At 50.0% G+C, this 13,741-nt stretch overlaps 1 protein-coding gene and 1 long non-coding RNA gene across 4 annotated transcripts; both read left to right on the plus strand.

Annotated features, from left to right (window-relative positions):
* Nucleotides 1-4,929: 4,929 nt before the first annotated feature.
* On the plus strand, nucleotides 4,930-9,532 carry LOC114117292 (uncharacterized). Of its 2 annotated transcripts, none has more exons than XR_006061453.2 (3): nucleotides 4,930-6,933; nucleotides 7,329-7,774; nucleotides 9,201-9,532. It is a non-coding gene; the product is annotated as an uncharacterized LOC114117292 (long non-coding RNA). The 2 variants fall into 2 exon arrangements; XR_003591009.3 differs by lacking the exon at nucleotides 9,201-9,532 and adding an exon at nucleotides 8,435-9,187.
* Nucleotides 9,533-9,665: 133 nt separating this feature from the next.
* Nucleotides 9,666-12,193, plus strand: LOC121820766 (uncharacterized). Of its 2 annotated transcripts, none has more exons than XR_006061452.1 (2): nucleotides 9,666-9,913; nucleotides 11,538-12,193. XR_006061452.1 is itself a non-coding variant. In XM_042257130.1 (2 exons), exons 1-2 carry the CDS (start codon nucleotides 9,867-9,869, stop codon nucleotides 12,161-12,163), a joined length of 669 nt encoding a protein of 222 aa, XP_042113064.1. In that variant the 5' UTR covers nucleotides 9,666-9,866; the 3' UTR covers nucleotides 12,164-12,193. The 2 variants fall into 2 exon arrangements, 1 of the variants encoding a protein (XP_042113064.1); XM_042257130.1 differs by having other exon boundaries at nucleotides 11,542-12,193.
* Nucleotides 12,194-13,741: the final 1,548 nt, after the last annotated feature.

Here is a 13,741-nt window from a genome sequence, read left to right on the forward strand (position 1 = left end):
CAGCACGCCAGGCCTCCCTGTCCATCACCAACTCCCGGAGTTCACTCAGACTCACGTCCATCGAGTCTGTGATGCCATCCAGCCATCTCATCCTCTGCTGTGCCCTTCTCCTCCTGCCCTCAATCCCTCCCAGCATCAGAGTCTTTTCCAATGAGTCAACTCTTCGCATGAGGTGGCCAAAGTACTGGAGTTTCAGCTTTAGCATCATTCCTTCCAAAGAAATCCCAGGGCTGATCTCCTTCAGAACAGACTGATTGGATCTCCTTGCAGTCCAAGGGACTTTCAAGAGTCTTCTCCAACACCACAGTTCAAAAGCATCAATTCTTCAGCACTCAGCCTTCTTCACAGTCTAACTCTCACATCCATACATGACCACAGGAAAAACCATAGCCTTGACTATCATCTATACCCCAATACAAAATGAAAAGTAAAAGAAAAAAATCTTGGTCTTTGTAAGTCATCAAAACTGTGTGATAAAGAAGATAACCATGGCTGATTCATGTCGATGTAGGGCAAAAACCACCACAATATTGTAAAGTAATTATCCTCCAGTTAGAATAAATTAATTAATTTTTTAAAAATAAGATAGCACAAGGATAGGGATTTAGATCAGGGGAAGAAAATTAAGTCCAGAAATACACAACCACATTTACAGTCAGTTGGCTTTTGACAAGAATGCCAAGACAATTCATCAGAGAAAGAACACTGCAATAAATGATGCTGGGACAATTATATCTCCACATGCAGGATAATGAAGTTGAACCTCTACTTCGTATTCAAAAATCAGCTCAACATGGACTTGAAAACCCAAATGTAAGAGCTAAAACTATAAATCTTTTAGCAGAAAATAGCAGCATAAATTTTGTGACATTGGATTAGGTGATGGTTTCTTACATATGACACCAAAAGCCCATGCAACCAAAGGGAAAACATAGCTAAATCGGCATAATCCGTCAAAATGAAAACCTTTGTTTCTTTTAAAAGACATTAAAGGACACTATCAAGAAAGTGAGGGGACTTCCCTGGCTATCCAGTGGTTAAGACTTCTCGTTCCAATTTAGAGGGTGTGGGTTCAATGCCTGTGTGGGTAGCTAAGATCTCACATGCCTCCTGACCAAAAAGCCAAAACATAGAACAAAAGCAATATTGTAACAAATTCAATAGTCTTTTAAAAAGTGGTCCACATCAATTTTAAAAAAATGCAAAAACAACCCATGGAACAGAAGAGTTTTGCAAATCAAATATCTGATAATGGACTCATTTTTAGAATACATAAAGACCTCTTATAATTCAATAATAAAGAGATAAATAATCCAAATTAAAAATGGGTGAGAGATCTGAATAGATATTTCCCACAAGAAGATATACAAATGGTCTACAAACACATGAAAAAGATTCTCAACATCAGTAGACACCAGGGAAATGCAAATCAAAGCCACAATGAAATACCACTTCACAAGCACTAAGATGGAGAGAGTTAAAAAAAGAGAGAGGGAATAACAAATGTTGGCAATCACGTGGAGAAAGTGGAACCATCATGAACTACTGAGAGGACTGCAGGTGTAGCCACTTCGGAAAATCATTGCTGCTGCTGCTGCTAAGTCGCATCAGTCATGTCCGACTCTGTGCGACCCCATAGGCGGAAGCCCACCAGGCTGCCCCATCCCTGGGATTCTCCAGACAAGAACACTGGAGTGGGTTGCCATTTCCTTCTCTAATGCATGAAAGTGAAAAGTAAAAGTGAAGTTGCTCAGTCGTGTCCCACTCCTAGCGACCCCATGGACTATAGCCCACCAGGCTCCCCCATCCATGTGATTTTCCAGGCAAGAGTACTGGAGTGGGGTGCCATCGCCTTCCCCGCGGAAAATAGTTAGGCAGTTTCAAAAATTTAAACATAGAATATGACCCCTAGGAATACAGAGAAATGAAAACATATGTCCACACAAAAACTTGTACACGAATTTCATAGATGCGTTATTTGTTACAGTCAAAATGTGGAAATAATTCTTTGTTGTCCAGTTCATCATCCACGGGAAGGGACAAGCACAGAGTGCCACACCCATACCATGGACTATTATTTGGTCATTGTATTATATTGTATGTGTAGTCCCTCAGGCATGTCTTGACTCTTTGAAACCCCATGAACTGTAGCCTGCCAGGCTCCTCTGTCCATGGTATTCTCCAGTCAAGAATATTGGAGTGGATTGCCGTGCCCTTCTCCAGAGGATCTTCCCAACCCAGTGGTCAAACCCAGGTCTCCTGCACTGCAGGTGGATTCTTTACCATCTGAGCCACCAGGGGATGTGGCCATAAAAGGGGATAAAAACCTGTTACAACATGGATGAACCTGGAAAACATCACACTAAGTGAAAGAAGCCACTCACAAAAGATCATATTATATGATTCCACTCATATGTAAGGTCAAGAATAGGGAAATCTATAGGAACAGAAAATAGATTGCTTAGGGCCTCCAGTACTCTTGCCTGGAAAATCCCATGGACGGAGGAGCCTCGTAGGCTACAGTCCATGGGGTCGCTAAGAGTCGGACACGACTGAGCAACTTCACTTTCACTTTTCACTTTCATGCATTGGAGAAGGAAATGGCAACCCACTCCAGTGTTCTTGCCTGGAGAATCCCAAGGACGGGGGAGCCTGGTGGGCTTCCGTCTATGGGGTCGCACAGAGTTGGACACAACTGACGCAACTTAACTAACTTAACTTAGGGCCGGGAGTGGAAGCAGGAATGGGGAGTACCGTTAATGGGGGTCATGAAAATGGTCTAAAATTGGTTGTGGAGATGGTTACACAACTCTGTAAATATACTAAAAACCATTCAGTATACATTTTAAATGAATGAATTATGTGGTTCAGTTCAGTTCAGTCGCTCAGTCGTGTCTGACTCTTTGCGACCCCATGAATCGCAGCACGCCAGGCCTCCCTGTCCATCACCAACTCCCGGAGCTCACTTAGACTCAAGTCCATCGAGTCCGTGATGCCATCCAGCCATCTCATCCTCGGTCATCCCCTTCTCCTCCTGCCCCCAATCCCTCCCAGCATCAGAGTCTTTTCCAATGAGTCAACTCTTCGCATGAGGTGGCCAAAGTACTGGAGTTTCAGCTTCAGCATCATTCCTTCCAAAGAAATCCCTGGGTTGATCTCCTTCAGAATGGACTGGTTGGATCTCCTTGCAGTCCAAGGGACTCTCAAGAGTCTTCTCCAACACCACAGTTCAAAAGCATCAATTCTTTGGTGCTCAGCCTTCTTCACAGTCCAACTCTCACATCCATACATGACCAAAGGAAAAACCATAGTCTTGACTAGATGGACCTTAGTCGGCAAAGTAATGTCTCTGCTTTTGAAATATACTATCTAGGTTGGCCATAACTTCTCTTCCAAGGAGTAAGCGTCTTTTAATTTCATGGCTGCAGTCGCCATCTGCAGTGATTTTGGAGCCCAAAAAAATAAAGTCTGACACTGTTTCCTCTGTTTCCCATCTATTTCCCATGAAGTGATGGGACCAGATGCCATGATCTTCGTTTTCTGAATGTTGAGCTTTAAGCCAACTTTTTCACTCTCCTCTTTCATTTTCATCAAGAGGCTTTTTAGCTTCTCTTCACTTTCTGCCATAAGGGTGGTGTCATCTGCATATCTGAGGTTATTGATATTTCTCCCAGCAATCTTGATTCCAGCTTGTGTTTCTTCCAACCCAGCGTTTCTCATGATGTACTCTGCATATAAGTTAAATAAGCAGGGTGACAATATACAGCCTTGACGTACTGCTTTTCCTATTTGGAACCAGCCTGTTGTTCCATGTCCAGTTCTAACTGTTGCTTCCTGACCAGCATACAGATTTCTCAAGAGGCAGGTTAGGTGGTCTGGTATTCCCATCTCCTGAAGAATTTTCCACACAGTTGATTGTGATCCACACAGTCAAAGGCTTTGGCATAGTCAATAAACCAGAAATAGATGTTATGTGGTATGTGAGTTATATCTCAATAAGGCTGCTCTATATTTCCCAACTGGACAGGAGTAGGGAGACTATGAAGGGTGAGAGAGTCTGCTGCAGTAGTTCAGAGTGGAAATAATGAGGGTCTGAGTCAAGGGTGTGGCCGAGATGGTGGAACACTGGGGGGCGGGCCTGAACGTGGAGACAAGGTCGAGCCCACAGGTCTGCGTCACTGGTCATGTGTGTGTGTGTGTGTGTGTGTGTGTGTGTGTGTGTGTGTGTGTGTGTGTGTGTTGTTGTTGAGGTAATAACAGCTGGTATTTATTGAGTACCATCTATGTGGCTGGGTCCCCTGGAACATTTCCTTTATTCCTCACTGTGTGTAAGGAGACTATTTTCATTCTTTGAAACTGAAGCACAGGAGGACCAAAGAACCTCTGTGCCAGGATAACACAGGATGTGGTGGAACTGGAATTTGCACCCAGGGGCTCAACCGGGAGCCTCATTCCTCTAACTACGCCACCCCCACACCGCTGGGTTTCTGGGTGAGTGAGTTGAAGGAGGGGGCGTCTCTGTCCGAGATAAGGAATACCAACAGACGGGCAAGGATTTGGCGGGAACGGGACAAGTTCAGTCTGGGATGTGATGAATTTGAGATGCTTCTGGGATACCATCGATATTCCGTGGAACAAGGGGTTAATGAAACAGGAGCATGAGAGAGAGGAGGCCAGGAAATGACAGATTTCCGCACCTTCGACGCTATCTGTTCTCCTCAGGAGTGGATAAGAGCACATGGAAGGCTCTATTCCTGAGAGAAGAGAGACGAGAGCAGAGATCTGAGGTCCTGGAGACTGCGTCCTGGGAGCAGGAGAGGGGAGGGCGGAGGTCTGAGCCCTCAGGTGCGGTGGGGGTGAGCAGCCACTGGGAGTGGGAGGAGGGACAGGTCTGATCACAGTGTGGGGTGGGGGAGTGAGGGAGGGAGGCGGGGAGCACAGATCTCTGTGAGAACCGCTGGAGACAGTCCTGCAGGCACCCGGTGGTGAGAGAAGGCGAGTGTCTCACCCAGAACCCTCCAGTCCCAGATGCCTCCAGGCACCAGCCCAGCCTCCGTCTGTGTCCGTGATGTGGAGACTCCAGGGGGGCCAACCCCCGATGCTGGGAAGACTGCAGATGCCCGCGGAAGCCAAGAGCAGGAAGAGCGGCGGCGAGGGTTTCTGTTTCACCGCTTTGGGAGCATATTAAGGATTTCAGCGGTAAAGAATAGAAAGCTGAAGTTTGAGGATTTTTTAAAACTATAGAGTATATTTATTGTGATGCAAAATTAGTTGTAACAGGGTTTGACCAAAGTTTGGATTCTGCTCAGAAAGCCATTGTCGTATCTTTTTGCCTTTTCCCTGATGCTGGGAAAAAGATTGAGGGCAGAAGAAGGGGGCAATAGAGAATGAGATGGTTGGGTGGCATCATCAACTCAATGGACATGAGTCTGAGCAAACTCCCAGAGGTGGTGAAGGACAAGGAAGCCTGGCATGCTGCAGTCCATGGGGTCGCAAAGAGTCCAACATGACTGAGCAACTGAACAACAGTTACAGAAAGCCAGCCTGTTCCACTAGGCCTTCTTGTTTGTCACGCTTGAGGAAATCCAATCTAACGTAAAAGCAGCAACCACAGCCACACAGCTGGCCAGCTGCCACGAATCGTCCCCCACCTGCTCTTAACCTCTCCAAGCTCCTTTCCTACGCTGCTGCCTCCAAATACCCCACACAGAACACATCCTTGAGGACCCTTCTGTGTCACCACCTCTAGTTAACTGCTTGCTGAATGGCTGAATGACCCACCTACCCGGAAGCAGCCGCCCCACTAGTGCTTTCGCACAGAAATGAGGGTCACCTCTTCCCTGGTGGCTCAGCTGGTAAAGAATCCGCCTGCAATGCGGGAGACCTGGGTTTGATCCCTGGGTTGGGAAGATCCCCCTGGAGAAGGGAATGGCTACCCACTCCATTATTCTGGCCTGGAGAATTCCATGGACTGTCTAGTCCACGGGGTCACAAAGAGTCAGACAAGACTGAGTGACTTTCGGTTTCACTTTTCTCACTTCTCTTTATGACCCCCATGACGACTCCAACCAAGTTTTGTGGTTTTTTTTTTTTCAGTTAAAGATGCAGAACCTCTCAGAGTTGAATTGCTAATCAGCATCTATTGGGTAAAAGTGACAGAAAGTATGGGTGTCCTCGCACCACCTGGGGTCTTTCACAGCCCTGCTGTGAACCGTGGCCTCTGCAATGGCCCAGTCGGGGAGGTAATTCCGCTTCTTCTTTGAACCACTTCTCTTGAGTCCGGCTGTCCTTGAGTGTTTCTGTGGGGACAGCAAGTGGGGGCTTCCCCCGCTGCCCTGAACTCACCCAGAGGGATGGACTGCTTTTGAAGGACCTGGAGGGCCTATCCCCTTCTCCTTCATCTTGCATCCACTGTTTATTCCTTGTCTTTTTACGTCTAAGGGTGTTCACTGGGGTCTGGAGGGCAGGGGTGCAGCGGACAGAGGCCTAAAGGGCAGTATGCAAACACATTCAACCCGAATGAACCAAAGAGAGATAAAACAAACCTTTAAAGAAATGAACTCCCTTAAGAGAGTCCCTGGTGGCTTGGCTCTGTAGCCCTGGCTGCTTCTCTCAAGACCGCACACTCTGCTCAGTGGGAACAGATGGCCTGCTGGAGACTTCAGGCAAACTTCCTGCTACTCTGCTGGGACCATGCGGCCCTCCCTAGTCTCTGCCCGCTGTGCCAGTCTGGGTTGCCGAGTCTTGGGCCTACTGGGCTCCCAGTCCAGGCTAGAAGAGACCACAAGAGCCAGAGCCAGCAGGAGGAGTCTGGACCCCCTCCCCACCCACACCCCCACCCAGGGCCCCTGCTGCCAGAGGAAGAGCATCACCTTGTTATGCGAAGACCAGAGTCGAGAAAGGCCTGGCCCCAAACCAGCCCAGACCCAGCAGGTCAGTCCAGCCCTCTGGCTCTCAACCCTTTGTCAGGAGTGCACTAAGGGAGGGGAAGGCGCAGCAGAGGGGCACAGCTGCAGAGATGCAGGGGGGTCCAGCCACCCAGAGCAGGAAGGGGCTTCAGATTCAGGGGACCCCCGTGCTGGCAGAGAGCAGAGGCTAAGGGGGCACGGGACCCAGTTGAGGGAAGGAGGGTCAGGGCGGCAAAGCCTGGATTACTCACCTGGGGACCACATTACTCCTCCCTTGGTGTCTCCTTCAGCATCTGTACAGTGGGCGCATGACCCCTGCCCTGCCACCTCATGCTCCAGCCTTGACCTCAGCCTTCTCACCTCTGATTCTGCCTGCCCAGCCCTCCTTCTCTCTCAGACCAGCTCCCGCTGTTCCCCCAGGCCTTGCAGTGGTGGAAAATGCCTTTCCCCAGCTACCACCCACACAGAATAGGCCAATTCAACTGAAGAAACACCAGAACTACCCAGTTCCAAATGCCCTGGGAAGAGACTGAATGGCCAGCTGGGCTCATGCGCACCTAGGCAGAGGTGTCTTGCTGAACCACAGGTAGTGACCCAGGACCAATGTGGCGGAGGGGGTGGAACAGCTAGAGGCAGACAGATGGCTGCGGCTAAGGGGCTTTGGAGGATGCTCCAAAAACACGTCCAACCTGAGATGCCATCTTACATCGAGGGATGCGGGAAGAGAGCCAATGAGCTGAGGCGTGGACACACCGAGCGGGAGCAGCTGATGTGACTTTGAGTGTGGCGTCTGCGGGAGCCCGAAGTCTCGCGCTCTGGAGAAGTCCAGCTGGAGGTGTGCTTCTGGGAGCATCAGCCTCCAGGAGGTGAGTGAGCCATGGGGAGGAGATGGTCCACAGCGAGAGGGTCGGGCGCAGGGGCTGGAAGCGGGCAATGAGGAGCGCCAGGGATGAGACTGGCAGGAGACGGAGGAGGGGAGGTAGGAGAGGCAGGAAAAGCGAAAAATACAAGGCAAGATGGAATCCCAAGGAAGAGGAGAAAAGGGCTGGTGTTGTTGGAGGTCAGGCAAATGAAGCAGAAAGGGTGAACAGCTGGGAGGGGGTGTGACCCGAAATGCCCAGGGAGGGGTGATGCTGAATCTGGAGGGAGAGGTGGGCGATTCCCAGGTGGAGAAAGGGTGAAGCCCAGGATGAAGAATCGTTACATGCAAAGACACAGCAGGAACGCAGTGCACTGGGGGCACCTGAAGCAATATGGAACTGGCAGTGAGTGGAGTGGGGGTGGCAGAGGGGTGTGGGAAGTGGAAGTGAAGAGAGAGAAAGCAACCACACCTGCAAAGGTGTCTTAGGGCAGGTTGAGCTGTCCACACCTTCTGTAGATCAGGGTTGGCAAACTGCAGTCCACGGCCAAATCTAGGCTGCTGCCTATTTTTGTAAATGATGTTTTATTGGAACACAGTCCCACCTAGGCTAGAATGGCGGAGTCTACCATATGGCCTTAAACTGTGTGCATTTGACTCTCTACAGAGTAAGTTTGCTGCCCTCTGCTGTAGACAGTGTTTCACCACTGAGCAAGAAGAACAAGACAATCAGAGACGCGGCCGCCTCAGGGTAGGCAGAGGTGGGGTGAGTGAGACTAGAGACAGGCGGAGGGTAAGGGGTTGTGCCTGCCATCCTGGTGAGAGCTAGTGCTGACCTGAGCTAAAGCGGTCAAGGTGAGGGGGCTTAGCTTTACAGGAAAGGCAAATAAAATCCTTCCAGGTAGTCTGAAGCACTGGGTTGAAAAAGATGTTGTTGTTTAGATGCTAAGTCATGTCCAACTCTTTGTGACCCCATGGACTGCAGCACACCAGGCTTCCCTGTCCTTCACTGTCTCCCAGAGTTTGCTCAAACTCATGTCCATTGAGTCAGCGATGCCATCCAACTATCTCATCTTCTGCCACCCCCTTCTCCTCCTGCTCTCAATCTTTCCCAGCATCAGGGTTTTTTCCAGTGAGTCAACTCTTTGCATCAAGTGCCCAAACTATTGGAGCTTCAGCTTCAGCATCAGTCCTTCCAATGAATATTCAGGGTTGATTTCCTTTAGACTTGACTGGCTTGATCTCCTTTCTGTCCAAGAGACTCTCAAGAGTCTTCTCCAGCACCACAATTCGAAAGCATCAATTCTTCAGTGCTCAGCCTTCTTTATGGTCCAACCCTCACATCCATATATGACTACTAGAAAAACCATAGCTTTTACTATAAGGACCTTAACTGACAAAGTGATGTCTACGTTTTTTAATACCCTGTCTAGGTTTGTCATAGTTTTCCTTCCAAGGAGCAAGTATCTTTTGATTTCATGGCTGAATGAGAAAGATGCACGAGAAAGATGCACGAGAAAGATGTAGACATCAGCAAAAAAGATGTCACCAAGTCACAAATATCATGTGGAGAAGGGCAAGAAAGAAGAGAGAGGCACAAGGACCACGATATTTTGCTCCTAAATTGAAATAACTGTTTCTGTTTCATTGAAAAAAAAATACTAAACTGTGGCCACTGGAATTTCTTCTTTGCTGAAAGATGCTTTATAATAAAGAAATACTCTTGGGATTTGCTCACATCTGAAGATTCTGAACAACTGCCTTTTTTCTCCTTCTTAATGACAGGAAGTAGGAGATTTGATGGGGTGTTTAACCAGACTTGCAAGCCCAGTCTGCATCTTGAAAGAGGAAATGACTAGAGGTGGGGTTAGGAGTGGGGAAGGGGAAGAGTGAGGCCTGAGATGCCTGTGTTGCAGATCCCAGGAGTCAGCTCTGAGCCTTGATCGGCAGGGTCCAGAGGAGGAATCTCATGGGCCAAAAGAGAGGCACCGCCTGGGTGAGCTGGCAGAAAGCCTGGGCTACGAACAACAGGGGAAAAGACTTGGGAGTCATCCCTGTCGCCTGCATAAGCAGGACTTCTGTCCCAGGGAGCAATCTGGATGCTTGATAACCTGAGAACAGACAGAAGAAGCTGCGAAGAAATGATGTGAGTTACTGGGGGTGGTTAGCCTGTGGGCCTCAGTGGGACAGGAAGTGGGACCTGAGAAAGTAATGTGACAGTGCCTGATCGGCCCAAGCTGGGGAAAGGAAATATAAAGCCTCATCTTCTGGGTGAGCGAAGTGGGCATGGTGGGGTCCCACTGTCCCAGTGTCAAGGCAGAGGTGCAGGCAGGGCCTGCAGGCTGTGGGCATCATCTCCCCTGAAACCTGGGGCCTCCCCTGAGACATCTGTTGACTTAAAGAAAGACACACGGTAAGAGCTGTAAATTTAAGTTTTATTCAGGGTCTTGCTGAAGACAATAACCTAGGAGACAGCCACTCAGCAGCTCAGAGGAAACTACTCTGAAGAAACTGGGGAGAAACCAGTTTCTGTATGATTTTTGGCTAGGAAATACATCTGGGCTAGCACACATCTTGGTAAAAGACAACTGCTAATCACAAAGAACAGATATCTCAAGTTCATGATTTTAGTGCTTTCCTATGAACGGGAAGATGCAAAAATACTCCTCTAAGCTATGCATCTAACTATCCAGGGGCCCGTTTAATCAAAGCGCAGGGTGCCTAATCCTGTTTTTCATCCTGAATTCTTCTCGGGGCACACTGTCGGTGGGAATGCAGTGGGTTAAGACGCTGGCCCTTGTAGAACTCAGTGGTGAGCCACACTCTTTGTTCTTTGTTGACACGTCTTTGGCTGCCAGTATGCAATATGGCTATGAAATAAACTGTCGGCACGAGGAATAAAATGAGAGGACCGTTCCCTTCCTCCACCCAGAAAGGCAGATGGGCCTCCATGTTCCTCCGCCAGGCTCTCAGAGAGAGAGGAAACGCTGGGGAGGCCGACTGATTCTTGGTGCTTCAGGGGCTGCCCAGGCCCAAGAAAAATCCACTTGGGCTGCCTAAGGCCTGGCAGGGCCGGAGCCCAGGCCTCGGTCCCCTCCAGTGGGAAGGCCAGACTGCCCAGGGGACATGGCATGCGCCCTGGACGAGTCCACAGAGCCCCCCAGGCTCAAGATCAGGGCGGGGGGATCCCAGTGTGTGCCTGTGACCACCCAGGAAGAGCCTGTGGGGACGTCTGGGAGCCCCTGGAGGCAGGGGGCAGTGCTCAGGGAACTGTGGCCTAAGCCCCTTCTCCTGTTCCTGTTCCCCTGAAAGCCTTTTGATTCCTGATGAGCCCATGGAGTTGGTGGGGGAGGAGGGGGTCCTCAGAAATCAAAAATGAACAATCCCCCTCAAGGAGATACAAGCTCCAGGTCAGATTAGGGGAATGATGTTGGTTGTTTCTTTTCCATTCCAGTGTTAAGGATACAAGAGTAACAGATCCTAACTTTTACCCCAAAAGGCAATTTATCAGAAAGAGGATCAGGAAACAGAGGGAAACTAAAGGTGGAGGTGCAGCACAGTGTTTGGGCGCCCAGATGCCAACAAAAATCAGCAGTGCCCCGGGGCAGCCCTCTGCTTCTCTGCCCCCAGGTGTGCAGCATGACCAGAACTAACTCCTGCGGAGCAGTTACTGTGTGCCAGGCACTTACAGAATGGAGAACTTAATATGTGTAGTTAAATCTTCAACACAACCCCCTAAAGTAGGTACTGATAGTATCAATCTCATTTAGCCAGTTTCACATCGAAGCACAGAGAAGCTGAGTCACTTGCTGAAGGTCACACAGCCAAAGCCATATCCTCTCCACCGCTCTACTGTGCCGCCTCCAAAGAAACAAGGGTCACCATGAACTGCATGAACCCCCCAGATGTGTCTTCTACCCTTAGCTACCCCTCTCACAATAACTTGACAAGTCACCAGGGAAGGCAGGCAGGAAGACGGCAGATGGGTTGCTGTTATGCAACCTCACAATTCCCGGAGGAAACAGAACCCAGCAACGAAGTAACCCGCCTGGAGCCACTGCAGCTGAGGAGGTCTGGGGCCATCTGGGGCCTAGAGGAGGGGTGTGTTTCTCGCTCTCCCCATCCTTGGCAACCGCAGGGGGTGCTCCTGGCCCGTGTGGGTGCAGCAAAGACTGTCCCTGTTTGTATCTTCCTGGGGGGCATCGGGCGCCAGATCAGCACCAACGATGTGCACGGCCTTTGGGATAGATCGATCCGAGTGCTGTGTTCGGGTTCTCCAGGTCTTCAGGTCCTGGCGCTATGGGTTTGGAGCAAGAGTGAGGTCTGCTTCAGAAACTTGCAGGCACCTGCAGGGCCGACCTGCGGGAGCCGCCCTTTCTGTGGCTGGAGCAGCTGAGCTCATTTCCTGTCTCAGTTCTGCTCTGGGCTGAGGGGGCGGGGGAGGCGGGGGAGGGGGCAGGCGGGGGCTGGGGGCGGCCCTGGCGCGTGCTTCCGCAGAGGATGGGTGTGCCCGGGGCGGGGCGGGATTGCGCGAGCAGGAGGTGCTGGAGGGGAGGGGGCATTGCTGGGGCAGTTCTGACCCTTTCACTTCCTTTCGTGGAGGTGGTGGATGGATGGAGGTCTGGACAGACGGGCTAGTGGGGCTCTCAGAGGCGCTGGGGGCTGAGGTCCGGGTTGCCCGGGAAGAGTCAGAGCCCTGCGATTGACCGCCCAGCTTGGAGAAGTGTAAGGAGCTTTCTGGGGCCCTTGCTCTGGGGAAGGGACATTGTTCTTTGGCATGTTCTTTCAAACCAGAAAAAAGGAAGTTGAGCCCTAGCCAGAGACTCCACTTAGACCTGCAGGCATGTCCCAAGGGGTCAGGGAACTGAGAGCTGCCAGGTAGAGACCACCTCCCGCCTGACATGGTCAAGCTGGCGTAATGCGAAGGAAAAAAGAGGAATGGGTTTTTCTTTTCTGAGAACAGTGAGCAGGCCTGATCACTCCTAGGTTCACTTTCACTGTTACTAGTCTGTTGTCTATGACTGAGTTTGCTTTTCTGCCTCTTAGCTCTGCATAAGCTTCATTCTGCATCTGTTGTCCTTTGACTCTATGCTAATTACATCCTGTGTCTGTTCTCACCTTTACAGCACTCTCTTCCTCGCTTTTTTTTTTTTTCCTCTCTTTTTGCGTTATACAAAGAAAGCCCAGTACAAGTCACAAAAGACAATGGACCCAACTACCGGGCTACCTGATGCCAGCCTCGACTGTTTTTGAAACAATACAAGAATTATACAAACTCTTTATAACTTTGTTCCTCATCACCAACCCAGAGCTTGGAACCCTCATCTATATAATCCCCTAGACTCCCCCTGGGAGAGGGGCACAATTCTTCAGGCATGATCCTGCTGCATCTTCCCTCCGCCGGCAGAAGATTAAAACCACCTTTCTATTTCCTCCAAATTCTGTCTCCATGTTTTTTATCTGGCTTCGGTGGGTAGAGAATGCCAAGATTTTGGCGACATCAAAGCTGGATGTCCCATCGAGGGGGCCCAGCTGAAAAGCGACGGTTGTAGGGTAAGAGACAGAGAGAGAGAGTGTGTGTGTGTGTGTGTCTTGCAGGGGGTATGTCTCCAAAATCACACACCTGTGCTCCCTGTGGTCTTTCCAGAAACACACAGGAACTGTGAAGAGCCACTCGCTCCCCTTCATCTTGGCAGGCGAGGTCTTCAGAGATCCCTGGCACCCATACCCCGCCAGAAACAGGAGGGGTTTGTGTGAGATGATCCCTAAAGGGCTCCCACCTCTGACCCCCAAGACCATGAGGTGAACCCCTGGACTGTGTGCAGAAAATGCAAGGAGGAGGAGGGAGCAAGCCAGATTCCAGGAGGGCTTGTTTAGGAGTGAGCCCTGGGTCTGCCCACAACTTCTAATTAGAGGCAGGGTACTGGATCCGCATTTTCATCAGCTCACACTAAAATCTGAAACATACCACACT

Source organism: Ovis aries, chromosome 12, assembly GCF_016772045.2.
Source record: "Ovis aries strain OAR_USU_Benz2616 breed Rambouillet chromosome 12, ARS-UI_Ramb_v3.0, whole genome shotgun sequence".
In the NCBI taxonomy this organism is placed as follows: domain Eukaryota; kingdom Metazoa; phylum Chordata; class Mammalia; order Artiodactyla; family Bovidae; genus Ovis; species Ovis aries.